This window comes from Scyliorhinus torazame, chromosome 4, assembly GCF_047496885.1.
Source record: "Scyliorhinus torazame isolate Kashiwa2021f chromosome 4, sScyTor2.1, whole genome shotgun sequence".
Lineage (NCBI taxonomy): Eukaryota > Metazoa > Chordata > Chondrichthyes > Carcharhiniformes > Scyliorhinidae > Scyliorhinus > Scyliorhinus torazame.
Window position 1 is genome coordinate 181,490,530 of NC_092710.1, and position 26,399 is coordinate 181,516,928.

General features: G+C 46.9%; 1 protein-coding gene across 1 annotated transcript in view; it reads right to left on the reverse strand.

Annotated features, from left to right (window-relative positions):
• The window catches only part of LOC140410623 (dihydropyrimidinase-related protein 5-like), a 116,145-nt gene that overhangs the window by 9,924 nt on the left and 79,822 nt on the right, over positions 1-26,399 (reverse strand). Inside the window, exon 10 of the mRNA XM_072498939.1 lies at positions 10,577-10,784. Within this exon, the coding sequence (XP_072355040.1) occupies positions 10,577-10,784 (208 nt within the window). The remainder of the gene's footprint in view (positions 1-10,576; positions 10,785-26,399) is intronic.

Sequence of the window (26,399 nt, forward strand, 5' to 3'; positions counted from 1 at the left end):
AATACTTTGGTCTCTGTAAGGGGACAAGGCAGGGATGCTCGCTCTCCCCATTACTGTTTGTCCTGGCCATAGAGCCCTTAGCGATGGACCTTAGATCATCGAATGCCTGGCGGGGGATAGTGAGCGGGGGTGGGGGGGTGGAGCACAGGGTCTCTCTCTATGCGGTCGATTTGCTGCTCTATGTCACAGACCCAGTGGGAGGGGATGGCCGAAATCATGGAGGTACTAGGAGAATTTGGGTGATTTTCAGGCTACAAGTTAAATATGGGAAAGAGCGAGATGTTCGTGATCCAGGCATGGGGGCAAGAGATGAGACTGAAGGAGTTACCTTTTAAAGTGGTTGAGAGGAGTTTTAGATATCTGGGGATTGAAGTGGCTAAGGATTGGGGACAGCTTCACAACTTAAATCTGGGCAAAGCGGTCGATCAAATGAAAAGGGACTTATGCAGATGGGACATGCTCCCGCTGATGCTGGCGAGGAGGGTCCAGACGGTAAAGATGACGGTCCTTCCGAGACTGCTCTTCTTTTTTCAATGTCTCCCGATTTTTGTCCCAAAGGCTTTTTTCAGGAAAATGAACACAGCGATATCGGGTTCTGTGTGGGCGGGCAAAACCCCGAGAGTAAAGAAGGCACACCTGGAACGGGGTCGCGAAGAGGGGGCTTGGCCCTCCCGAGCTTTATTAACTATTACTGGGCGGCCAACATATCAATGGTCAGGAAGTGGGTAGTGGGGGAGGGGCCGGTTTGGGAGCGAGTGGAAGCAGCATCCTGCAAGGGTACGAGTTTGGAGGCTTTACTAACGACGCCTCTGCCGTTTTGACGGCAGGCCCTGTGGTGGTGGCAGCCCTAAGGGTATGGGGGCACTGGAGGCAGCACATGGGACTGGAGGGGGCGTCAGCGTGGTCATTGATCTGTGACAACCACCGGTTTGCCCAGGGGGGGCTGGATGGGGGCTTTAAGAGATGGCAGTGGGCAGGGATTGAGAGATTTGGGGACCTGTTCAACCAGGAGAGCTTTCCGACCTTGGAGGTATTAGAGGACGAGTTCGAGCTGCCGGGTGGGAACAGGTTTTAGTACCTTCAGGTGCGGGACTTCGTAAGGAGGCAGGTTCCAAGCTCTCTCTCTCCCCCCCCCCCCGGGAGGGGACTACAGGATAAGGTGATGTCAAAAACAGGGGTTGGAGAGGGGAGGTTTTCGGAATTATACAAGGAGTTGATATCAGGGAGGTGAAGAGGAAGTGGGACGAGGAGGTGGGAGGAGAATTGGAAATTGAACTGTGGGAAAAAGCCTTGAAGAGAGTCAATTCATCCTCGTCGTGTGCCAGACGTAGCTTGATCCAGTTCAAGGTGGTCCACAAGGCCCACATGATGGTAGCCCAGATGAGCAGGTTCTTGGAGGAGGTGAAGGATAGATGTGGGCGGTGTGGGGGTAGCCCGCGAACCTTGTACATATGTTTTGGGCATGTCCGAAATTGAGGGGATTCTGGCAGGGATTTGCGGATGTTATGTCAGAAGTCCTGGAAGGGAAGGTAACTCCGAGTCCAGAACTGGCAATATTTGGGGTATCGGAAGATCCGGGTGGCGGGGGAGGGGGGAGGGGAGGCCGATGTCCTGGCCTTCTCCTCCCTGGTGGCCCAGAGATGGAGTTTGCTGGGATGGAGGGACTCGGAGCTCCCGAAGTCAGGAGTGTGGGTCATCAATATGGCAGGGGTTCTCAGTCTGGAAAAAATTAAGTTTGCTTTGAGAGGATCAATTCAGGGGTTCGCCCGGAGATAGCAGCCATTCATCGATTTCTTCAAGGAAAATTGAATGTCAGCAGTAAGGGGGGGGGGGGGCGCGGAGGGAGGAAAACAGGAGGCATGGCATGTTAGAAGGACAGGGAACTTGGTATACTGGTAATTAGGGGATAGGGCGGGGGTAGTGGGGGACGGTGTTTGCTGCTTTTTAGGTGGTTTGTGTGTGTCGGCCCGCGAGTTTGTTTAAGAAATGTTAATGTGTTAAACTGTGAAAATTACAAATGCTTCAATAAAATATTTTCTAAAACAAAATGGAGACAGGAGGTGGGGATGTTAGCGGTGAGGGACTTTCACATAGGGGACAGACTCGCGACCCTCGATGAACTAACAGAAGAACTGGAGCTACCAAAAGGACAGGAGCTCCGGACTTTCAAATCAAACATTTTCTCTGAAAGGAGACGATGAGGTACCCTAGGGCCCCGAAAGAAACTACTGGAGGAACTACTAAACATTGACAGTAAGGATAGGGGGAACTATGGAGACATCTACGGATGACTTCTGGAAAGGGCAAGAACACCATTAGACGGAGCTAGGCAGAAATGGGAGGACGAACTCGGGACGGAAGGGGGTTGGGGATTCTGGAGCGAAGCACTAAGTAGGGCCAACTCCACCTCCTCCTGCGCAAGGCTAAGTCGCATGCAGTTTGAAGTGGTGCACAGGGCCCACCTAACTAGAACCCGAATGAACAAGTTCTTCCTGGAGGTGGAAGATAAAAAGGGCAGATGGAAGGAATGTGTGTAAAATTTGTAAATAAGAAACGTCATGCAGTGTAAATATCAGGTGCATTATATGTTAAACTGTTATATTCTAAAAATTGGAAAATGCCAATAGAAATATTTGTAAAAAAAGATATGGAACTAAATGTATGGGGACAGTGCTACCAATTTAACATCTTGACCTTTCTTATGTGCCCACATTTTTTGCTTAAAACGTGTATATTTGTACTTGCATTTTCTCAAAAATTAGTTTCAGATTTGTTCGGCAAGTTTATCTGTAAAGTTACACTAATTAAATAAAAGTTCAACTTAATAATATTGTTGAAAATTTAATTCATGCTAAATGTGGTACTTTAGAAAATTCTCTTCAAGTGCAACTACACTTTCCAATCAAACTGCAAAAAAAAAAGTGGTGGCATACCATATAGAGAATATCAGGCTGGACGAAGTGATACAACCTGTTTAGTTTAGTTTACAACAGTAATTAAGTGTTCCATCAAATTCATATATCCTACAATGGTAACAGCTCTAAATTTGCTTTTAATGATTAGGCAAATGATAAAGGAAAGAAAATTCAAATCAAAGGCTGTTAAATTATGAGTGTAAACTTACAAACAAAATACAAAGCTTTTGTGTATTTATATACCAGTATTGGAAGAAAAACAATGTAGGATCTTTTGCAGCAGTGACTATAACAGTAATAAACCCTGTTAGTTTTAACTCCGTTTACCAGAAGCAAAAAAACCCAAGGCATTCACACTAAAGGCATCAAGATTGCATGCAATTTTGGTCTCCTTATCCAAGGAAGGATATACTTGCCTTAAAGGGGAGAAGCATGGGCGGCACGGTGGCGCAATGGTTAGCACTGCTGCCTCATGGCGCCGAGGACCGGGTTCGATCCCAGCCTCGGGTCACTCTCAGTGTGGATTTTGCACATTCTCCCTGTTTCTGCGTGGGTCCCACCCCCACAACCCAAAGATGTGTAGGGTAGGTGGATTGGCCACGCTAAATTGCCCCTTAATTGGAAATAAAGAATTGGGTGCTCTAAATTTATTTTTTAAAAAGGGGAGAAGCTAAGATTAATTTGACTGATTCCTAGGATAAAAGGGCTGTTCCATGAGAGAAATTGATTACAATGGGCCTATATTGTATGCGGTTTAGATGAATGAGAATTGATCTCAGTGAAACATAGGTCACTAGAGTTGTTTAACCCCAAGGTGTTCCAACCAAATATGTTCTCTCACATTGCTGCAGTTGCCTACAGGCAACTCAGAAGCACAGAAAATCCTAAATACTGGGTTCATAGAAAGAAAAACTATTCCAAGCACAACTTTAGCACTTCAATGAAACTGAAATTCTCTGCCAAGGCAGAACTTAATGGCAGTGTCCGCAGAAAACTAGTCTGTTTTGATGGATCATTAAAGCAACTCCACCCATTGAATGGCATTCCAGCCTGGCAAAAGGTAATGGTCATTCAAGAATAAAGGCTTTTGCAGCCTTTCAAAAGTCCTTCCTGAATATCCTGCTGAGATACTGAGAACAGGAAAAAAACAGCATTTCATTACAATATTACAGCAAAGGAAGAGGTCATTTTGGCTCATCCTTATTTCCTACATTTTTGAAGTGTTCTTCAAATATTTATCGACTTACCTTTTATAAGCAATTGAGGACTTCTTTCTGGTAGGGCACATCTGTATAATAATAATTCTCCTAATGTTTATCTTTTCAATTTAGTGATCATCTTTAAGTTAAATCTCTAATCACCAATTCTCCCTATAACATTGCACATTATTCCTTTTCAGATACCATCTAATTTCTTATTGAATTCTTCTATTGAACCTGCCTCCACAACATTCTCAGCTAGTGCAAACCAAACCATAACCACTTGCAACGTGAGAAAGATTTTGCCCATGTCACTTTTCCTTCTTTTACCCATGATTTTAAATCTGTGCCCTTCTGATCTTTTCACGAGTGGCAACAGTTTCTCTCTATCTACTCCCTCCACACCTCTCATTATTTTGAATATTTTTATCAAATATCCTCTATCCTCCAAGGAAAACAGTTTCAAGTTCTTCAATTTATCCAATTGAAGTTCCTCATGTCATGAACCATTCTTGTGAATCCTTTCTACACCCTCTCCAATGACTTCATATCCTTCCTGAAACGTGGTGCCCAGAATTGGATGCAACATTCCAGCTGAGGCTGAATTAGTGTCTTAAAACAGTTCAGCGTAACCTCTTGCTCTTATATCTATGGCTGGATTAATAATGTCTAGAATACGGTTTGCTTTATTAACTGCACTCTCAATCTGTCCTATCACCTTCAATCCTTTATGCACCATATCCCTCTGCTCCTGCACCAGTCTTTGAAATAGTGCCATTGAGTCTATATTGTTTCTCCATGTTCTTCCTATCAAAATGAATCACCTCACATTTCTCCGCATTAAAACTTCATTTGCAACCTGCCTGCCAATTCCACAAACTTGACTATGTCCTTTTGAAGTTCTTCATGATCCTCCTCACAGTTCATAATGTTTCCAACTTTTGCATCGTTAGCATTGAATTGATGCCTCCTACACCAGGACCTAGGTCTTAATTGTACATCAATTTGTGCGTCAGATGCAATTCAAGCACAGTTGCACTTTTGCTTCGGAGTCAGAGATTTGTGGGTTCAAGTCCCACTCCAGGGTTTGAGAACAAAAGTCAAGGCTGACACTCCAGTGCAGTGCTGAGGGAGTACTGCACTGTCAGAGGTGCCAACTTCGAATAAGTTTTCAAAGCCATGTCTGCTTTTTCAGGTGTAAGTAAAAAGCAGGGGACTTGTCCCCAAGGTCCTGGTCAATATTTAAAACAGAATAGCAGTAATCTGACTAAAGGCAGTCCTCTGCTCGTTTCTCCTTGGCTTATAGTCTTGAAGTTTCTTCTTCAGCTGTCTGTAGGAGCCTCCCACTTTCAATTAAAAGTTATCTATAATCATGCCCTTTCTCCCTCTTGATCTACATCCCCTCTAGTCTTCCTTCAACTACCTCCTTTAGCAAGTTCTCCTGTCATAGAATATGGCTAATCCAACCCTTCTTGCCTTTTCTTGATGATATTCGATAACCATCTTTCCTCCTCCGCCAGCCTGAAAACTTGCTCATTGCATTTATATTCTCTCCAATTGACCCGCTCCAATCTTCTGTTCTCCACATTTCACAACTTTTTAGTCTTTGATTGCCCGCTTTTCTCAAGGTCCAGATTTCAGCCCTCAACAAGACACTCCAAATCACAAGTCTTGATATTTCTTTTCTTAAGATCTCTATTCATGTGTATGCTCAGCAGTTCTTTATCACTGTTACTTTAGCTTTGATTATTTCTGGCCAGATGCTGCACTGTTACTTAAATTGTGCTATCGGTTCTAGACGTTGACCATTTCTCTTGACCTCTACTTTCCCACCATTGTTTTTTCCAATCTTCATGACTTTTGCCTTTTCTAGATTAAATTTTATTCCACAAAATTTTACCACTTTATTCATTCTATCCATTAGTGTCTGCAGATCTTCAGCTGTGCTACCAACCTACAGCCTGGTCGTCTGCAAATCTTACTAACTTCACCAATTGGCCTCTTGTTTTGCTACCTTTCTGTACTTCATCTAATGCTTCTGCATAAATGATAATAGATAGTAGACAGCCTTGTTTCATTCCATGCCCAATTACACCAGGCTCAGTTTCACTAAATATTGTCCCGATTGTAACAGGCTGTACCATGTACAGATACAACCATTCTTTTATTAATCCAGTCAACAGATTGTCTCCAGCACTTTCAACAGATTTTGCCAGTTCACCTGGTCAAAAGGTTTTTCATAATCCACAAAGCAGATGTACACATCTTGCTAGTATTTTATGCTTCTTTCCTGTAACACTCTCATCACTTCTATAACCTCCTTAGTTGCACAATCCTTCTTAAAACTGAACTGAAGCCAATGTAATGGCTTGCTGAAGTTTCTAATCTATTTGCTAATATCTTAATATCTTGGATGCATGCGAAATCAAAATTGTGGTGTGATATTCTTATCTTTTATGGTATTTTCCCTCTTCTCCACTGGGACAAATGTACTCCTCAAAACATCTTCTGGTCATTCTCCCTTATTGTACATCTCCTAACCAGGTTAAATCGATTATCTTGTCATCTTCTCTCCAAGTTCTTCTTTATCGTTTCTGAAGGGATTTCATATCGTTCCTGGCTTCAGTTTTTCTATTGATTTAAATATTTCACACTCCTAAAGATCAAGTACTAAATCCTCCTGGAAAATTTCTTTTTTTCCCTCTGGTTCTAGTTCTGATGGCTTGCCAACTTTGCTATACAGGTCTTCAATGCAATCTTTCCACCTATTCTTTACTTCCCAATTTCTACAAGCACTGTAACGTCTCTACTAGCGATTCTTTTGTGCATGCTTATTGCTCCTTCCTCCAACCGATTCTTCTATTTTCTCATAGTGAATACCTATTCCATTTTTCTTAAGTGCTTCCGATTTTCTGCACTGTACTCCCCTCAATCTGCCCCTTGCCTGGCCTGACTTTCTTATTAGCTAATTGTTTCGTTGTCTGTACTTTGTTACCCTCATTTGTGTTTTTGTTCTTCCACGCTCTTCTCTTGACCATTTCCTTCAGTATTTCTTCGAAGACTCGTGGCTTTCTATGTCTTCCCTTTAATCATGCCAATATTTTATTTTGCACGTTCCAAGACAGTGGTTTTCAATCTATCCCACTGATCTTGGCAATTACATTCAGAAGTTTGTTCATCTCCAACTTTTTCTCTACTGCTTCACAAAACTAGCCCCCTCAGAGCCTTGCAGTTTCTTTCTATCCCACCTGGGCTTTTGGTTTCCCTGATTGATTCTATTCAGCTGATTTACCTAACATTATGTGTGCAATTTGCACCGAGGTAGACACATATGCTGTTTGATATCTCTGCTTGATAAGGATGTAATTAATTTGGTATTGCTTCAGATCCCCAGGTGATTAGAGTGTACTATTTCCTCTGATTATGCTTAAACCAGATGTTGATCATGCACAGCTTCAATCTTCTACAAAACCCAGCACTCCTCTGTTCCTTCTGACATCCAGTCTGTGGCTTTTGAATTTGTTTCCTTTTTCTACTTTTACTGACTACAGCATTCCAGTCTCCCATAATCACCAGTAAGTTTCTTACTTTTGCCTTTTCTATCAGTTCTTACAGTTTCTAATACTCTGTCTTCAATCTTCATCCAAGTGCTCTGGTGTATACTGTTATAATAACTACATCCACTGGAGCACCACCTTCAACAGTCGGTTTAAAAAAATTAATTTTCATCAAATATTTTGTGATTCCATTATCCATTGTCTCTTTTGCTTAATTCACCACCTGCATAAATGGCTCTTGTATTGTCATTTCAAAATCACGGCACCGCTCCATCTTATCTCTGTCAAACAAATAATGTTCAGTTATTTATTCCAATTACTCTCTTGACTTTTGTTTTGTAGTTTCCCCCTTCTTGGGATCCTTTCTGAGCCAGAGACAACCACCCCAAGATACCAAATGATCCTGCTACCCCATATAATCTGGTTATTTTCACATTGCTGTTTGTGGGAGCTTGCTGTGCATGATTTGGCTGCCATGCCTACACTACAACAAAAATATATTTCAATGGCTGCAAAGTGCTTTGGGATGTCCTATGGTCACGAAAAGTGTTACATAAATATAAGTCTCTCTTTCTTTCCATAGAGCCAGACTCTCAATCTCTCCCAGATGCACTTGAAGAAGTTGCTTAGGAAGAATAAAACAACTGTGTGGATTATCTCACCCATTGAAATCCCTTGCCTTACTCAATACCTTTCCCATTACACAACTGAGATTATCAAGTCACTGAATAGGTAATGAGCAATATAGCTAATCACTAGCATGAAACTGCTACCTGAAATAAACTATTTCTCTATATGTGCACAATTAGCAGGCATTCACTTGACACATGAAATCAGGAACTCAACATATGTAAAATCATAGGCATGACAATGCATTTGATTATTCAATGGGTTGCATGCTGCAAGGCTGTTTCTCCACTGTCAACAGACACACAAACATTTCAGTTTTGTGTTTTGTCTATCACGTTAAAAATAATCTGTGTGCAGACACCTGATGCCTTTCCTGACCTGATTTACAAAGTTGAGATGAACGGTGACGAATCGCAACTGAACACATATGCAACATACTTGCAATTATATAAAATTCCAATAAAGTAGGGGTGGATTAAAGCGCGGTTGTACGAAAGACCAAAAAGGCAAAATTACTCAATACTTTAGAAGACCCTTGCAACATTTTTGACCCATCGACATTAATGTTAAATAATACAATTTATAACAAAACATAAAATTAAAGGTTTGGTCAAATTGTATAATATTGCCCAACTGCTGTTACAAATGCATCAAACCTTTGCCACCAGGGCTATAGCGGTAGGTGTTGGGAGTGGGGGTGGGGGTCTAACCTCTGTCAAGTATCTTGTGCTTGAGTTTGGCTCTGCTACTTGAGCAGCTGGTGTAGTTGCTTTGTGTTCCCAAGTAATGCCAGAGGTTGTTCATTTCATATACAAGAGAAGGGCAGTGGAGCAAGTGGAACATGAGCCCGCAAAAGACAAAGTGAGAGTAAGCAAATGGAAGCTTGAAAGAAAGAGAACGAACAAAATAAATACAAACACAAAAATGATGGAAGACAAAGCTGGATAGAGCAAACCATATAATTTAAATTCAATGAAACAGAGAAAGAGTTATATGATTTGTTTGAATCTTTTGAATGCTGAGCAATACCTCGTACAAGTCATTCACGTTCAGTACCAGTACTGTCTCAGTTTGCTATGTGCTTTAGTTCCAAGTCAGTGGAGCTTTTTTCTTAAAATTACTCCAATATTTAAATCTTTACTCTTTTAACATTCAACAAATGAGGCATTAAAGTCATTTTCTCTACAGAGTTTTCTCAGGTCATGTATTGCCATCCAGATACAGAAAAATCCATAAACATTGTAAAGGCAATGGTCAAATATTTGAAAAACATAAAAAAAAAACAGATTTGAAGGTATTGAAGAAAGCAGAGAACACTTTTAGAGGCAGCAAAAGATGCAACAGGTCAAATGACCTCCACCGTCACAATACAATTCCACGATTTGTTAGTTACTATTTCTATACTGTTACTGTAAGAAAGACCCAGGGGCCCACTGTTTCCCATGACGTACTGCTGCATCTTACTCCCAATAGGAATAGTTATGATTTCAGCAGCCCTTTAATGCTGCTTCTAGCTCCCAGTTATGCTCGGTACTAGTTGCCCTCCCTGTTATGCTGTCCCCTGTTCGAGGCCTAAAGCCCACACACACTAATTTTTCATGTGCAATGTGGCTTTAAGTACTTTGCTGAGACTTAAGTTCACCTAGTTGACAACCTCTGCAATTTCAAAGTCCATTCCAGAAAGAACTAGGAACAATGTTTTCAATATTAGCAAAGACTTTTCTTAAAGAATTCTACACCACTTTGGAAGGCTACTAATTTTAAAGTATAAAATGCTTAATCAAAACAGATTACCCAAGCCTGCAAAATTTAAGCTTTCTGCTCCTGCCTCCAGCCCCACATGTTCATGCCTTCTGACCAAGCTATCAAACTCAGCAGTGTAGCTGACATCTAACTTTTTTTAAATGTTATACATTCAGGTGGATAATGAAGACAGCATTAGATGGAATATAATTGGTAGGATAACTCAATCGAAGGCCCCTATAGGACATGGTGGAAATTACAGCTTCAATGTATCTAAGCAGGATTGATCATTCTTTATCAATGTAAGATTGATTGTAAACTACTCTATTATTCAAAACATACAAGAGTAGCAAAGTCAACATTTGGTTGGTACCTTGTATGTCAAACTAAAACCATAAAATAGCAGCTCGTTTTCCTCTCCTCCAAATGCCATATGATTTAAAACCAAGAATTAAAACCAAGCAAATGAAAAAATGTTGTACATTTCTCCATGCCAGTGGAAAAGAACGTACATTACTATAGTCAACTTTACCTTTTCTCTCTGGATCAGCTTCTTGTACACAAACTCCGAAAAGGGTCGAAGTGGACAGAACTTTCCTGTCCCCTCAGCACAAGTAAACATGCCATCTTCATAGACAACTCGCCCACGGCTGATTGTCACCAGTGGAACGCCATGACATCGTACGTTCTCATGAAGGTTTACATCACCACCCTGTACTTGCGTACTCACAGATATTATTCTGAAACAATTATTTAATTATTACTACACATGAAGAGATCATTGAAACACAAAAGTGTTAAATTTCAAACCAATAATCTCTGAATAAAATGTGGACTGATTTACCTTAATATCTGGCAGCATTCTTGGTTGTTAACTTAAATAACTCTGCTTTGTTGCAGAACTATATAGAACCTTGGCTAGGCTAATGAAGCCTTAATTAAAAAATAGTTACAGAAATCTAAATGAGGACGAATGTTAGCTTGGTTCAGCTAGTAAAGGAACTGACATGCTCACATTCTGTTTTCTAAAGATCAGAGTCAGAAGGTTGTGGATTCAAGTGCTCCAGGATTTCAGACTTAATCTAGGCTAGAATTTAAATACAGAATTGAGAGATTTCTGGACGACCGTTATCTTTGGATGTCATGTTAAACCAAGATTCTATTTCATTCTACATATGAAGGTAGAAAATCCTGTCCGATGACACTATTTGAAGAAGAACCCAGTGTCCTGGCCAATATTCATCTCTTATCCAACATCAACAAGGCAGATTAACTGGTCATTTATTTCACTACTCTTTATGTATGCAAATTGGCTGTCACGTTTGCTTACAAAACAGTGACTGCATTCCAGAAGTAATTGATTATCTATGAAATAGTTTGGAATGCTCGGAGGACATAAGGTGCTTTAAAAAAAAAAACCACAAGTTATTTATTTTGGCACAGGGGTCAGTTAGCTGAGTTGGCTGGATGGATGGTTTGCGATGCGGAGTGACACCAACAGTGCTGGTTCAATTCCCATACTGGCTGAGGCTATCCAATGTGGTCGGTTTCGGATTTTCCTGACCTGAATGATTAATCTTACTTATCTATTTCTGACTTGGCCACTGAAGGAGGGAAAGCCATTTTTCCTGCAAAGAACAGGTCGGCTCTCATTTGGGAGAGATTACTGTTCCAGGTTAAACAGTTTCAATTACCTTCTAATCAAAGGTTTTTTGACTAAGTCGCTCAAAATCAAACATCCTATTTTTTCAGCATAGATCTTCGTCATCTCAGACATCCTAAATGAGCGTCTAGGAGTTTAAACTTACTCAATGTGAGAATACAGCTTATTTTTCTAGTGGCAGTTTATTATAAAATATTTCTGAATATAAAAAGAAAGTTTCAGAGTCTTCAAAATACAAAACTGCTAACGGTCCTTTGTTATCTGCTAACAGATTATCTTTGTTAAGAGGATATATTTATGCATGGAAATCTGAAAGTACCTATAAAAAATGGAGCGCATACATTTCTTTAAAACATTTAAAAAAAAATGTTTTATTAGGGTATTTGCAATTTTTATAACAGCGACATAAACATGGCATAATAAACATTTCCACCCCCATCACAATCTTCGCCGCACCCAACAATAAAACAGTCTGGCCCCCCCCCCTCCCCTTTTTGGAATTCTGCTTCTGCCGACCTTTTAATTTTCTCCGAGAAAGTTGACGAACGGCTGCCACCTCCGGGTGAACCCTAGCATTGTCCCTCTTAAGGCAAACTTTATTTTCTTGAGACTAAGAAACCCAGCCATGTCAGTAACCCAGGTCTCTACGCTCGGGGGCTTCGAGTCCCTCCACATTAATAAGATTCGTCTCCAGGCTACCAGGGAGGCAAAGGCCAACACGTCAGCCTCTTTCACCCCGTGAAGTCCCTATTCTTCCGACACTCCAAAGATCACCACCTCCGGACTCGGCAGCACCCGTGTTTTGAGTACCGTGGACATCGCATTAGCGAAACCCTGCCAAAACCCTCTGATTCCGGGCATGCCCGAAACATGTGGACATGATTTGCTGGACTTCCCGCACATCTGTCCTCTACCCCGAAAAACTTGCTCATCCGGGCCACCGTCATATGTGCCCGGTGGACTACCTTAAATTGTATCAGGCTAAGCCTGGCACATGGTGAGGATGTGTTAATCCTGCTTAGGGCATCCACCCACAGACCCGCCTCTATCCCTCCCCCTAGCTCGTCTTCCCATTTGCCCTTTAGCTCCCCCACCAGAGTTTCCTCCAATTCCATAAGTTCTTGATAGATGTCTGATACCTACCCCTCTCCCACCCATGTCGTGGAGACTACTCTGTCCTGTATACCTCGTGGCAGCAGCAGCGGGAAGGCCGGAACCTGCCATCTCAAAAAGTCCCGTACCTGCAGATACCTAAACCCATTCCCTGCTGGCAATTCAAATTTATCCTCCAAGGCTTTCAAGCTGGGGAATCTCCCATCTATAAATAGATCTCCCGTCCTCCTAATTCCTGCCCTCTGCAATCTCCGGAACCCACCATCCAGCCTTCCTGGTACAAACTGATGGTTATTATAAATCGGGGTCCACACCAATGCTCCCTCCACTCTCTTATATCTCCTCTACTGCCCCCAGATTCTCAGTGCTGCTACCGTCACCGGACTTGTGGAATATCGTGCCGGCGAGAACGGAAGATGTGCCGATATCAGTGCTCCCAAACTTGTGTCTTTGCATGAGGCCGCCTCCATTCGCTCCCACACCGACCCCTCCCCCACTACCCAATCATGGCTATATTTGCCGTCCAGTAGTAATTACAAAAGTTCGGCAGCGCCACCCCACCCTCCCCCCGACTGCGCTCCAGCAACACTTTCTTCATTTGTGGGATTTTACTTGCCCACACAAAGCCCAAGATAACCTTATTCACCAGTTTAAAAAAGGCCCTCGGGATGAAGATGGGGAGGCACTGAAAGACAAACAGAAATCTGGAGAGGACCGTCATTTTCACGGTCTGTACCCTCCCCGCCAGTGATAGCGGGAGCATGTCCCATCTCTTAAAGTCCTCTTTCATTTGTTCTACAAGCCGGGATAGGTTTAATTTGTGCAGTGCCTCCCATTCCCGAGCCACCTGGATTCCCAAATATCGAAAGCTCCTTCCTACCATTCTAAGCGGCAGCTCTCCCAGTCTCTTCTCCTGCCCTCTCGCCTGGATCACGAACATCTCGCTTTTCTCCATGTTCAATTTATACAACAAAAGATTACAAATTCCCCGAAGATCCGCATAATTTCCCCCATCTCCTCCAACAGGTCTGAGATATATGAGAGTGAGTACTCTTGTAAAGCGAAACCCGGCGCCCCCCCCCCCCCCCCACCCCACCGAACCAGCCCTTTCCAGTACCTAGAGGCTCTTAACGCCATGGCCAGAGCAAACAGTAGCGGGGAGAGGGGACACCCTTGCCTCATCCCTCGATGTAGTTTAAAATAACCGGACCTCAACCGGTTCGTACGCACACTAGCTACTGGTGCCTGATAGAGCAACCGCACCCAGTCAATGAAGCCCTCATCAACCCCAAACCTTCCCAGCACCTCCCACAAGTAATCCCACTCTACCCGATCAAAAGCCTTCTCCTCATCCATCGCGACCACCATCTCCATCTCCCCTCCTTCTGAGGGCATCTTAATAACATTTAGGAGCCTTCGAACATTAGCTAATACATTTCTTAACAGAGTGTGGCACCATCGATAACACACGAGGCGAGACGTAGAGAACTCAATCGAGGCTTTATTGAGTGGACTTGTTCCCCAGCAGCTCAGTTACTGCTGGGAGAACCTGGGTTCTTATATCCCGCCTTTCTGGGTGGAGCCCAGTAGGCGTCAGATCCAATCAGGACCCAGTATCTGGCCACCAGTAGCCCCTCGGCATCATGGTGTACCGTATTACCCCTAATACATACCACCACATTCACCCCTTGTTAAAAAGGAACCCTGCAGGCTGGTGGATGGTATGGTGGTAGGGGTTTACAGGGTCGGTATGGTGCCTTAACCATTAACTATGTATAACAATGCTGCTTTTACTGGTCCACTGAATTATTTACATTACTTAAACCGATTCGATGAGCCGAGAAGGTGCCCTGGTCGCCCTTTCTGATCGTCTCAGCCCGGGTGGTGGTGGTGCTGGCTCGGGTCCGGTCGACTCTGGGAGCATCACGCTGTCCATCTCTGTTTCCTTACTCCTGGGCGGGCCTGGAAGGAGAACCGATCCCCCCGGGAAGGGGGTGGCTGTGGGGTGCACCGGCGGGAGTGAGGGGGTGGTGATTGGTGTTGGGTGGGTGTGGGGAGCTCCGGCGGGCACCAGGTCCCGCAGGGAGACAGTGTCCTGTCGGCCGTCGGGGTACGCCACGTAGGCGTACTGCGGGTTTGCGTGGAGGAGATGTACCTTTTCCACCAGCGGGTCTGATTTGTGCGCCCGCACATGTTTCCGGAGCAGGATGGGTCCCGGGGCTGCCAGCCAGGTCGGAAGTGACGTTCCAGAGGAGGACTTCCTAGGGAAGACAAGGAGGCGCTTGTGAGGCGTTTGGTTAGTGTTGGTGCACAGCAGGGACCAGATAGAGTGAAGGGCATCCGGGAGGACTTCCTGCCAGCGGGAGGTTGGGAGACTCCTAGACCGTAGGGCCAGTGGGACGGTCTTCCAGACCGTTCCGTTCTCCCTCTCTACCTGCCTGTTCCCCCGGGGGTTGTAGCTGGTCGTCCTGCTCGAGGCTATGCCCTTGGTGAGCAGGAATTGACACAGTTCGTCACTCATGAAGGAGGACCCCCTATCGCTATGGATGTAGGGGGGGAAACCGAACAGGGTAAAGATGGTGCAGGGGGCTTTAATGACCGTGGCTGCGTCGGGGCAGGGGACAGCGAAGGGGAAACTGGAGTATTCGTCAACGACATTAAGAAAGTACATGTTGCAATCGGTGGAGGGTAGGGGGCCTTTGAAATCCAAACTGAGGCTCTATCTGACCTGAAAAAATGCGGTTTGCATTCTGCGCAGATTTGGCAGTTCCTGGTGACTGTACGGACCTCCTCGACGGAGTACAGGAGGTTGCGGGCCTTTATGAAGTGGTAGAAATGAGTGACCCCCGGGTGCAGAGGCCCTCGTGGAGGGCTTGGAGACGGTCCACTTGTGCGCTGGCACATGTACCACGCGATAGGGCATCGGATGGCTCGTTCAGCTTTCCGGGACGGTACAAGATCTCATAATTGTAGGTGGAGAGTTCGATCCTCCACCGCAGGATCTTGTCGTTTTTTATCTTGCCCCGCTGCGCATTATCGAACATGAAGGCTACCGACTGTTGGTCAGTGAGGAGAGTGAATCTCCTACCGGCCAGGTAATGCCTCCAATGTCACACAGCTTCCACTATGCCTTTTCTACTGAGGAGTGGCGAATTTCTGAAGCGTGGAGGGTCCGGGAGAAAAAGGCCATGGGTCTGCCCGCTTGGTTGAGAGTGGCCGCCAGAGCTACGTCGGATGCGTCGCTCTCGACTTGGAAGGGGAGGGACTCGTCGATGGCGCGCATCGTGGCCTTTGCGATATCCGCTTTGATGCGACTGAAGGCCTGGCGGGCCTCTGTCGACAGGGGAAAAGTAGTGGACTGGATTAGTGGGCGGGCCTTGTCTGCGTATTGGGGAACCCACTGGGCGTAATAAGAAAAGAAGCCCAGGCAGCGTTTCAGGGCTTTGGCACAGTGGGGGAGAGGGAACTCCATGAGTGGGCGCATGCGTTCAGGGTCGGGGCCTATCACTCCATTACGCACTACGTAGCCCAAGATGGCTAGACGGTCGGTGCTAAACACGCATTTTTCCTTGTTGTAGGTGAGGTTGACGGCGTTAGCGGTCTGGAGGAATTTTCGGAGGTTGACGTTGTGGTCCTGCTGGTCGTGGCTGCAGATGGTGACGTTGTCGAGGTACGGGAACGTGGCCCGTAAACCGTGCTGGTCAACCATTCGGTCCATCTCCCGTTGGAAGACCGAGACTCTGTTCGTGACGCCGAATGGAACCCTTAAAAAGTGGTATAGCCGCCCGTCTGCTTCGAAGGCAGTGTACTTGCGGTCACCGGGGCGAATGGGGAGCTGGTGGTAGGCCGACTTAAGGTCCACGGTGGAGAAGACTTTGTACTGTGCAATCTGATTGACCATGTCGGATATGCGGGGAAGAGGGTACGCATCTAGCTGCGTGTACCTGTTGATGGTCTGACTGTAGTCTACGACCATCCTCTGCTTCTCCCCGGTCTTCACAACTACCACCTGGGCTCTCCAGGGACTATTGCTGGCCTGGATTATGCCTTCCTTCAGCAGCCGCTGGAATTCGGACCAGATAAACGTCCGGTCCTGGGTGCTGTATCGTTTGCTCCTAGTGGCAGTGGGCTTGCAATCCGGGGTGAGGTTTGCAAACAAGGAAGGCGGTTCAACCTTGAGGGTCGCGAGGCCGCAGATAGTCAGTGGGGGTATAGGGCCGCCAAATTTGAATGTTAAGCTCTGGAGGTTGCATTGGAAGTCCAACCTCAGGAGGGTGGGAACGCAGAGGTGGGGGAGGACATACAGCCGGTAATTTTTGAACTATCTCCCCTGCACCGTTAGGTTTGCGATGCAGAACCCTTTGATTTCAATGGAGTGGGACGCCGCCGGCAGGAAAAATTTTTGAGTGCTTGGACGAATTACAAGCACCGGATGAATAAAACTCTCCGTGCTCCCAGAGTTGATCAAACACGGCGTCATGTGCCCGTTCACCAGCACCTTCGTCGTTGCTGTCTGGAGCGTCCGGGGCCGCGACTGGTCCAGGGTCACCGATGCCAAACGTGGTTGCTGCATCTGGTCATTGTCTTCAGGCAGCGTGGAGCCGTCCACGCTGGGGTCCTTGCCTGTCAGCCAAGATGGCGGCGTCCATGGATCGCACGCGGTCGGATATGGACAAAATGGCTGCTCCCATGGATCGTACGTGGCCTAACAAGATGGCGGCGCCCGTCCCCCCCCTCGTGGCGTCCGGGGGGGGGGGGTGAGTCCGTGGTCCCGTTTCTTCCCCGGAGATAGCGGGGACCCCCCCCGGGACTGGCACACCGCTGCGTAGTGCCCCTTTTTGCCGCAGCTTTTACAGGTGGCCAAGCGGGCCGGGCAGCTCTGGCGGGGTTGTTTCGGCTGCCCGCAAAAATAGCAGCGGGGCCCCCCCGGGTGGTCTGGGGTTTTGGCCGCGCACGCTTGCGGGGGGGGTGGGGGTGCCGAGGGGTCAATCACGGCGGGGGTCCACGGAGCCCAAGGGGCTGTAGCGCGGTCGGGGGGTGTAGGCGTTTTGGGAGGCCACGTCGAGGGAGGCCGCAAGGGCCCGTGCCACTGTGAGTCCGAGAGAGTCTTTTTCTAAAAGTCTCTGGCGAATTTGCGATGATGCCAAACCTGCTACATAAGCGTCTCTGATCAGGAGCTCCGTGTGCTCATTCGCCGTTACAGCTGGGTAGTTGCAGTTTCTTCCCAGGATCAGTAGAGCATTGTAGAATTCGTCTAGCGATTCCCCGGGGATTTGTCGTCTCGTCGCGAGCTGATTATCATAGAATTTACAGTGCAGAAGGAGGCCATTTGGCCCATCGAGTCTGCACCGGCTCTTGGTGGCGTGCATAGACCTGGTTGACGGGCCGAATGTAGGTCTCTTTCAGCAAGGTGATCGCTGCTGGGAAATCTTCCGCGTCCTCGACGAGCGAGAAGATTTCGGGACTCACCCTGGAATGTAGGACCTGCATCTTCTGGTCTTCTGTTGGTCTGCCGGGGGCCGTTTGAGGTATCCCTCAAAGCACGCCAGCCAGTGCTTAAACGCCGATGCTGAGTTAGCTGCTTGGGGGCTGATTAGCAGACACTCTGGGGCGATCCGGAGCTCCATATTCCTTTGTAAGTCTGCTCAATAAATTGTGGCATCATCGATAACACACGAGGCGAGACGTAGAGAACTCAATCGAGGCTTTATTGAGCAGACTTGTTCCCCAACAGCTCAGCTACAGAATGCGGCTGCTGGGAGAACCTGGGTTCTTATACCCCGCCTTTCTGGGTGGAGCCTAGTAGGCGAAAGACCCAATCAGGACCCAGTATCTGTCCACCAATAGCCCCTCGGCATTATGGTGTACCGTATTACCCCTAATACATACCACACACAGAGTAATAGGTTCACACTCACAAATCTCAAGAGTGCTGTTTGAACAGAACATTGACTACACTCTCGCAGGTGAGGAGGAATGAGTGTTGGCTCTGTCAAATTGGCAAGTATTCTGGACCTGTACGTGCACTAGCTGATTATTGGAGGGGGGGAATTTTAATATTGTGTTGGATCCTAGGTTGGACCGGTCGTGTCCAGGTCCCTGAAGGTGTCAGCCATGGTAAAGGAATTGTAACACATGGGAGGGCAAACCCATGGCATTTTGAGAGGTTTAGGGCAAAGGCATTTTCATGCTTCTCGCACGTCCAGCGGGTGTACACCCGGATTGACTTCCTTGTCCTGGACAAGGCGCTGTTGGCAGGGTTGGTTGGATTGGAGATCGTGGCGTCACTTTTGGTGGATTTGCGGGTGACAATGGAGAGTCCCTAATGGAGGTTGGATGTGGGGTTATTGCCGGATAGGGAGATTTGTGAAAGCATTGGTGTGGCTATCTGGAACCATGTGGGGCAGAATAAGACGGGGTAGATTTCCGTCTTCACGTTGTAGGAGGCGCTGAAGGTGGTGATATGGGGAGGGTTTATTGTCGATCCAGGTGCTCAAAGGAGAGGGTGGAGCAGGCTGAGAGGTTGAGGTTGGTGGAGGCCATTCTCAGGGTTGACCGGAGGTACTCAGTGGCACCTGAGGAGGCTCTATTGGAGAGACAGAAGCTCCAGATGGAATTTGGGCTTGTGTCCACGTGAAAGACAGTGGGGCAATTGTGCAGGGCCAGTATATGAATATGGGGAGAAAGCCACCAGGATGCTTGTGCATCTGTTGAGGAGACGGGCAGTAGCAAAGGAAATTAGGTGGATGAGAAATGGCGGAGGTACAGTGGTAACAAAGCCGGAGAGGTGAATACGTGTTTGAGGCTTTTTACCGGAAATTGTATAGCTCGCTGTCTCCTGTGGGTGATGAGGGTATGAGGCGGATTTTAGATGGCTGAAGTTTCTGAAGGTGGCGGAGGGGAAGGGACCGGGGGCTCCAATTAGGCCGAGGGAGATAATGGACTGCATTTGGTCGATGGGGGTTTCCCACTGAATCCTGGCGGAGTGAGGACAGAGTGACTGCTGGGTAAGTAGTACAGATTTAAATTGTTTGCGCTGGCCCGTAACAGCTGATTGCTGTTATAGTGCGGGACGCAGTGGTTGCTGAGTGCTTGCTGGGAAGGTGAGTGAATTTAAAAACTTACCGTTGGGGGTTTCCAACTGAATCCTGTCAGAGTGAGGACAGAGTGATTGCTGGGTAAGTAGTACAGATTTAAATTGTTTGCGAGGGCCCATAACAGCTGATTGCTGTTATAGTGGTTGCTGGTTAAGTGTTTTATTTTTACCTGTATTTAAGTTGGGAGGTTGCTAAACCCGAGACACTACACTTGTCGTGCCCCCCACCCTTCCACCTCCTCTAACCTAAGGGGGTGAGTGAATACCAGGTAAGCTCTTTCTTTCTTTTTCTTGTTTTATCCGCAAGTTATCTAGGGGGGATGGCAGGGAAGGCAGTGCAATGTTCCTCCTGCAGAATGTTTGAGGTGAGGGATGCCATCACAGGCCCTGCTGATTTCACCTGTGGGAAGTGCATCCATCTCCAGCTCCTCAGAAACCACGTTAGGGAACTGGAGCTCAAGCTGGATGAACTTTGGATCATTCGGGAGGCAGATAGTAGCTTCAGGGATGTAGTTACTCCGAAGAATGAAGATAGATGGGTGAGGGTAAGAGGGGCTGGGAGGAAGCAGTCAGTACAGGGGCCCCTGTGGTCGTTCCCCTTAGTAACAATTATACCGCTTTGGATACTGGTGGGGGCTGACTTACCAGGGGTAAGCCACGGTGACCGGATCTCCAGCACTGAGTCCGTCCCTGTGGCTCAGAAGGGAAGGTGAGAGAGGAGAGCAATAGTTATTGGGGACTTGATAGTTAGAGGGACAGATAGACGGTTCTGTGGTAACGAAAGAGACTCATGGATGGTATGTTGCCTCCCGGGTGCCAGGGTCCGTGATGTCTCAGATCGTGTTTTCAGAATTTTTAAGGGGAGGGAGAACAGTCACAAGTTGTGGTACACTTCGGTACCAACGACATAGGTAAGAGGAGGGACAGGGATTTAAAACAGGAATTTAGGGAGCTAGGGTGGAAGCTGAGAGCCAGGACAAACTATGTTGTCATCTCTGGTTTGTTGTCGGTGCCACGTGCTAGCGAGTTGAGGAACAGGCAGAGAGTGCAGATAAACACGTGGCTGCAGGGATGGTGCAGGAGGGAGGGTTTCAGTTACACGGATAATTAGAGTACATTATGTGGAAGGTGGGACCTGTACAACAGGACGGTTTGCACCTGAACCAGAGGGGCACCAATATCCTGGAAGGAAAATTTGCTACGGCTCTTAGGGGGGGGTTTAAACTAATTTGTCAGGGAAAACGAGCTGTAGTCCAGAAGCCAGTGTTGACAGTAGAGAAGTACTGAGGAGGGTATCAAGGTCGCAGGAGTGTACCGGCAGACAGGAAGGTGGGTTGAAGTGTGTCTACTTTAATGCAAGGAGCATCCGGAATAAGGTAGGTGAACTTGGAGAGTGGATTGGTACTTGGGACTACGATGTTGTGCCCATTACGGAGACATGGTTAGACCAGGGACAGGAATGGTTGTTGGAAGTTCCGGGGTATAGATGTTTCAGTAAGGGTAGGGAAGGTGGTAAAGAGGTGGATGAGTAGCATTGTTAATCAAGGATAGTTTAATGGCTGCAGAAAGGCAGTTCGAGGGGGATCTGCCTACTGAGGTAATATGGGCTGAAGTTAGAAATAGGAAAGGAGCGGTCACGTTGTTAGGAGTTTTCTATAGGCCCCAAAATAGTAATAGAGATGTGGAGGAAGAAATTGCAAAGCAGATCACGGATAGGTGTGGAGGTCTCAGGATAGTTGTCATGGGTGACTTTAACTTTCCAAATATTGATTGGAACCTCTGTAGGTCGAACAGTTCGGATGGGGCAGTTTTTGTACAATGTGTGCAGGAGGGTTTCCTGACACAATATGTGGATAGGCCGACAAGAGGTGGGGGCCACATTGGATTTGGTACTGGGTAATGAACCGGGCCAAGTGTTAGATTTGTTTTTGGGAGAGCACTTTGGAGATAGTGACCACAATTCGGTGTCTTTCACTATTGCAATGGAGAGGGATAGGGCCATACGGCAGGGCAAGGTTTATAATTGGGGGAGGGGTAATTATGATGCGATTAGGCAAAACCAGTTACCAACGGTGTACCACAGGGATCAGTGCTGGGTCCTCTGCTATTTGTGATTTTTATAAATGACTTGGGAGGAGGGGGTTGAAGGGTGGGTCAGTATATTTGCTGATGACACCAAGTAGTGGATGAGGTGGAGGGAGGGCTGTTGTAGGCTGCAAAGGGACATTGATAGGATGCAGAGCGGGGCCGAAAAATGGCAGATGGAGTTTAACCCTGATAAGTGAGAGGTGATTCATTTTGGTCGGACAAATTTGAATGCGGATTACAGGGTCAACGTCAGGGTTCTGATGAATGTGAAGGAACAGAGAGATCTTGGAGTTCATGTCCACTGATCTCTGAAGGTTGCGACTCAAGTGGACAGAGCCGTGAAGTTATACTGCAACTGTACAGGACCCTGGTGAGACCACATTTGGAGTATTGTGTGCAGTTCTGGTCACCTCATTATAGGAAGGATGTGGAAGCATTGGAAAGGATGCAAAGGAGATTTACCAGGATGCTGCCTGGACTGGAGGGTAGGACTTATGAGGAAAGGTTGAGGGAGCTAGGGCTTTTCTCATTGGAGCGAAGGAGGATGAGAGGCGACTTAATGGAGGTTTATAAGATGATGAGGGGGATACATAGAGTGGACGTTCAGAGACTATTTCCTCGGGTGGATGTAGCTGTTACAAGGAGGCATAACTATAAGGTTCGGGGTGGAAGATATAGGAGGGATGTCCGAGGTAGGTTCTTTACTCTGAGAGTGGTTCGGATGTGGAATGGACTGCCTGCTGTGATAGTGGAGTCGGACACTTTAGGAACTTTCAAGCGGTTATTGGATAGGCACATGGAGCACACCAGAATGACAGGGAGTGGGATAGCTTGATCTTGGTTTCGGACAAAGCTCGGCACAACATCGAGGGCGAAGGGCCTGTTCTGTGCTGTCCTGTTCTATGTTCTATGTTGCAGACGGGGATGGCCCGGGTCCGGATGGGTTCCCAGCCAAGTTTTACAAGAAGTTTGGGTCGGAGTTGGGGCCCTGTTAATCGAGATGCATAATGAGTCATTGGTGAGGGGAGAGCTCCCCCTCACGTTGTTTCAGGCATCAATATTGCTCATTTTAAAGAAAGCCAAGGACCCGGAGCAGTGTGGGCCATACTACCTGATTTCCCAGTTGAATGTAGATGCGAAGCTGTTGGCAAAGGTACTGGCGATCCGGATAGAGGATTGTGTGCCGGGGTGGTAGGTGAGAATCAGACGGATTTGTGAAGGGGTGGCAGCTGTCGACAAATGTCTGGATGTTATTGAATGTAATTATGATGCCCTTGGAGGGTCGACAAGTGGAGGTGGTGTGGCATTGGTTGCGGAGAAAGCTTTCAATTGGGTTGAGTGGGCTTATTTATTTGAGGTGTTGGGGCGGTTCAGGTTTGGGCAGGAATTTGTGGACTGGGTTTGGCAGTTGTATCGGTACCTAAAGCGAGTGCTTAGCGATTGAGCCATTGGTGCGGATTTGTGAAGGGGCGGCAGCTGTCAACGAATGTAGAGGTTATTGTATGTAATTATGATGTCCTCGGGCAGCAGGGTAGCACAGTGGTTAGCACTGTTGCTTCACAGCTCCAGGGTCCCAGGTTCAATTCCCAGTTTGGGACACTGTCTGTGAGGAGTCTGCACGTTCTCCCAGTGTCTGCGTGGGTTTCCTCCGGGTGCTCCGATTTCCTCCCACAGTCCAAAGATGTTCAGGTTAGGTGGATTGGCCATGATAAATTGCCCTTAGTGTCCAAAAAGGTTAGGTAGGGTCACTGGCTTATGGGGAGAGGGTGGAGGTGTGGGCTTAGGTGGGGTGCTCTTTCCAAGGGCTGGTGCAGACTCAAAGGGCCGAAAGACCTCCTTCTGCACTGTAAATTCGATTGATTCTATGAGAAGTGGAAGTGGTTGTGGTGATGGACGCGGATAAAGTTTAGGTCCTTAGGGTCTCAAGGGAATTGAGGGATATTGGGCAGGGGGTTGGAGGAGGTGTTTGGAGAGGCTGCTGCTTTGGCTGGTAGGAACATGTTTTTGTTACCTTGGGATACAAGTGGCGCAGAGTTGGGGCCAGTTGCATCAGTTAAATTTGGAAAAGTTGGTGGAGGGAATGAAGGTGGACTTTAGGAGGTGGTATGTGTTGCCATTATCGTTGGCTGGTTGGGTCCAGACGGTAAAAATGTTGGTGTTGCCAAAGTTTTTGTTTGTGTTTCAGAACCACTCGATCTTTGTGCCCAAGTACTTTTTTAGGAAGGTTAATGGGATGATTTTGAGGTTCGTGTGGGCAGGTAAGGCGCTATGGGCTGGGAGGGTGTTCTTGGAAACGGATTGAGGAAGGGGGGGGGGGGTGCAGTATCGTTGCAAAACTATTGCAATGGTTGAGAAATGGCAGCAGAGGAGCGGTTGGTGTGGGGGGCGAATGGAGACAGCCTTGTGTAAAGGGACCAGTTTGAGGGCACTATTCATAGAAGCATTAAACGCCAACAGTGCAGAAGGAGGCCATTTGGCGCATCAAGTCTGCATCTACTCTCTGAAAGAGCACCCTACCTTGACCCACTCTATTGCAACCCTCTAACCCCACCTAACCTTTGGTACACTAAGGGGCAATTTAGCATGGCCAATCCATGAAATCTGCACATCTTTGGACTGTGGGAGGAAACCAGAGCACCCGGAGCAAATCCACGCAGACACGGGGAGAATGCGCACAATCCACAGTCATCTGGTCAGAATCAAACCCAGGTCCCTGGTGCGGGTTACACTGTGCCGCTTTGCTCACCGTGGCACCCCTTCCGTTCTCACCAGCCAGGTATTCCGTGAGACCGGTGGTGGTATCAACGTTGAGGACATGGACCCAATACCGGCAGCATTTTAGAATGGAAGGCATGTCCTGTGGGTGCCGATTTGTGACAATATAAGTTTTCCCCGACGGGGTTAGATGCGAGGTTCCAGGGGTGGTGGCAGCTGGGGATAGAATATTTTAGGGATTTATTTGTTGGAGCAAAGTTTGCAGACCTGGAGGAGCCGAAGGGCAATAGGTTCAAGTATCTGCAGGTTGGGGGCTTCATGAGGAAGGAGGTGCCTTTGCTTCCGGTACTGGTGCTGCAGGACATACTCCTGACGTGGACTAAATAGGGGCAGGCAGGGTCTAGGATAGAAATGGAGAGCTGTTGAAGAGAAAGGGGGCCCCGTGGAGGTGGTAAGTGTCATGTGAGAGTACCTTTAAGAAATGGTTGCTTAAGCAATGTACCTTGAAGAAATGGAGCTGATCATATTACTGAAGTGATGTCAGAGGGTGGGGGGAACTGAGCTCACTTCTGCTTTTTTGAGTTTCAGTTTGAGAGAGCAGCTTGGGTGTGTCTGTGTGTTTTGCTGTGAGTTGCAGGAAGAAACACAGAGCTGGTCTGTTGATTTCTGCAACCCAAAGACTATAAATATATTGAATGTAACCTAATATCTGTTTTTGAAGGTTTGAAGTCTTTTGGATGTTTAAATCATCATAGAATTTACAGCGCCGAAGGAGGCCATTCGGCCCATCGAGTCTGCACCGGCTCTTGGAAAGAGCACCCTACCCAAGTTCAGCACCTCCACCCTATCCCCATAACCCAGTAACCCCACCCAACACGAAGGGTTGCTAAAGGAACAGTTTGAAGGATTATTTAGTGTTGTAGTCTTTTGGGGTTATCTTTGAAGTAATGGGTGTTAAGATATTCAATGTTTGTTTTTACAAGGTTAACTTGAGTTCATAGAATAAACATTGATTTGTTTTAAAAACCATTTGTCCATTTCTGCTGTATCACACCTGGAGAGTACGCTGTGTGCTTCCCACACCACAATCTATTAAAAGTTGTGGGTCGGTTGAACTCCATGAAACACTTTGGGGTTCTGCAAACCCGGACCCATAACATAAGGCATAAGTGAGAGGAGGAGCTGGATGGGGTGCTGGAGTGAGGCTTTGCGGAAGGTTAATGCATCCTCGTTGTGCACAAGGCGGAGGGCACCCAGTTTAAAGTGGTACACAGGGCACACATGACGACGTCTAGGAGTCGTTGTTTCTTTCCAGGGGTGGAGGATAGGCATGGGTAGTGTGCAGGGAGCCATGTCCATATGTTTTGGGTGTGTCTGAGGTTTAGGCGGTTTTGGACACGATTTACAGATATAGTGTGCAATTTTCTAGTCTTAATACGCAATCGCTCAAGCGAAACGAGGCCGGGGAATAGCAGGAGCGGCTGAAAAAGAGAACCACGTCAGGCCAGTTGGCGATGCAACTGGCCTGCTCTTGTAGGCAAAAACAGGATTTCGCTGTTGCGTGGCGAGAAACCAATTATCACCATTTAAGCCCCATTTCCATACAACCGAGAAAATCAACGGGAGAATGGAGGGTCCTGGGGTGGGAGCCACCGCTGTTTGTCAGTCTAACACCCTCTC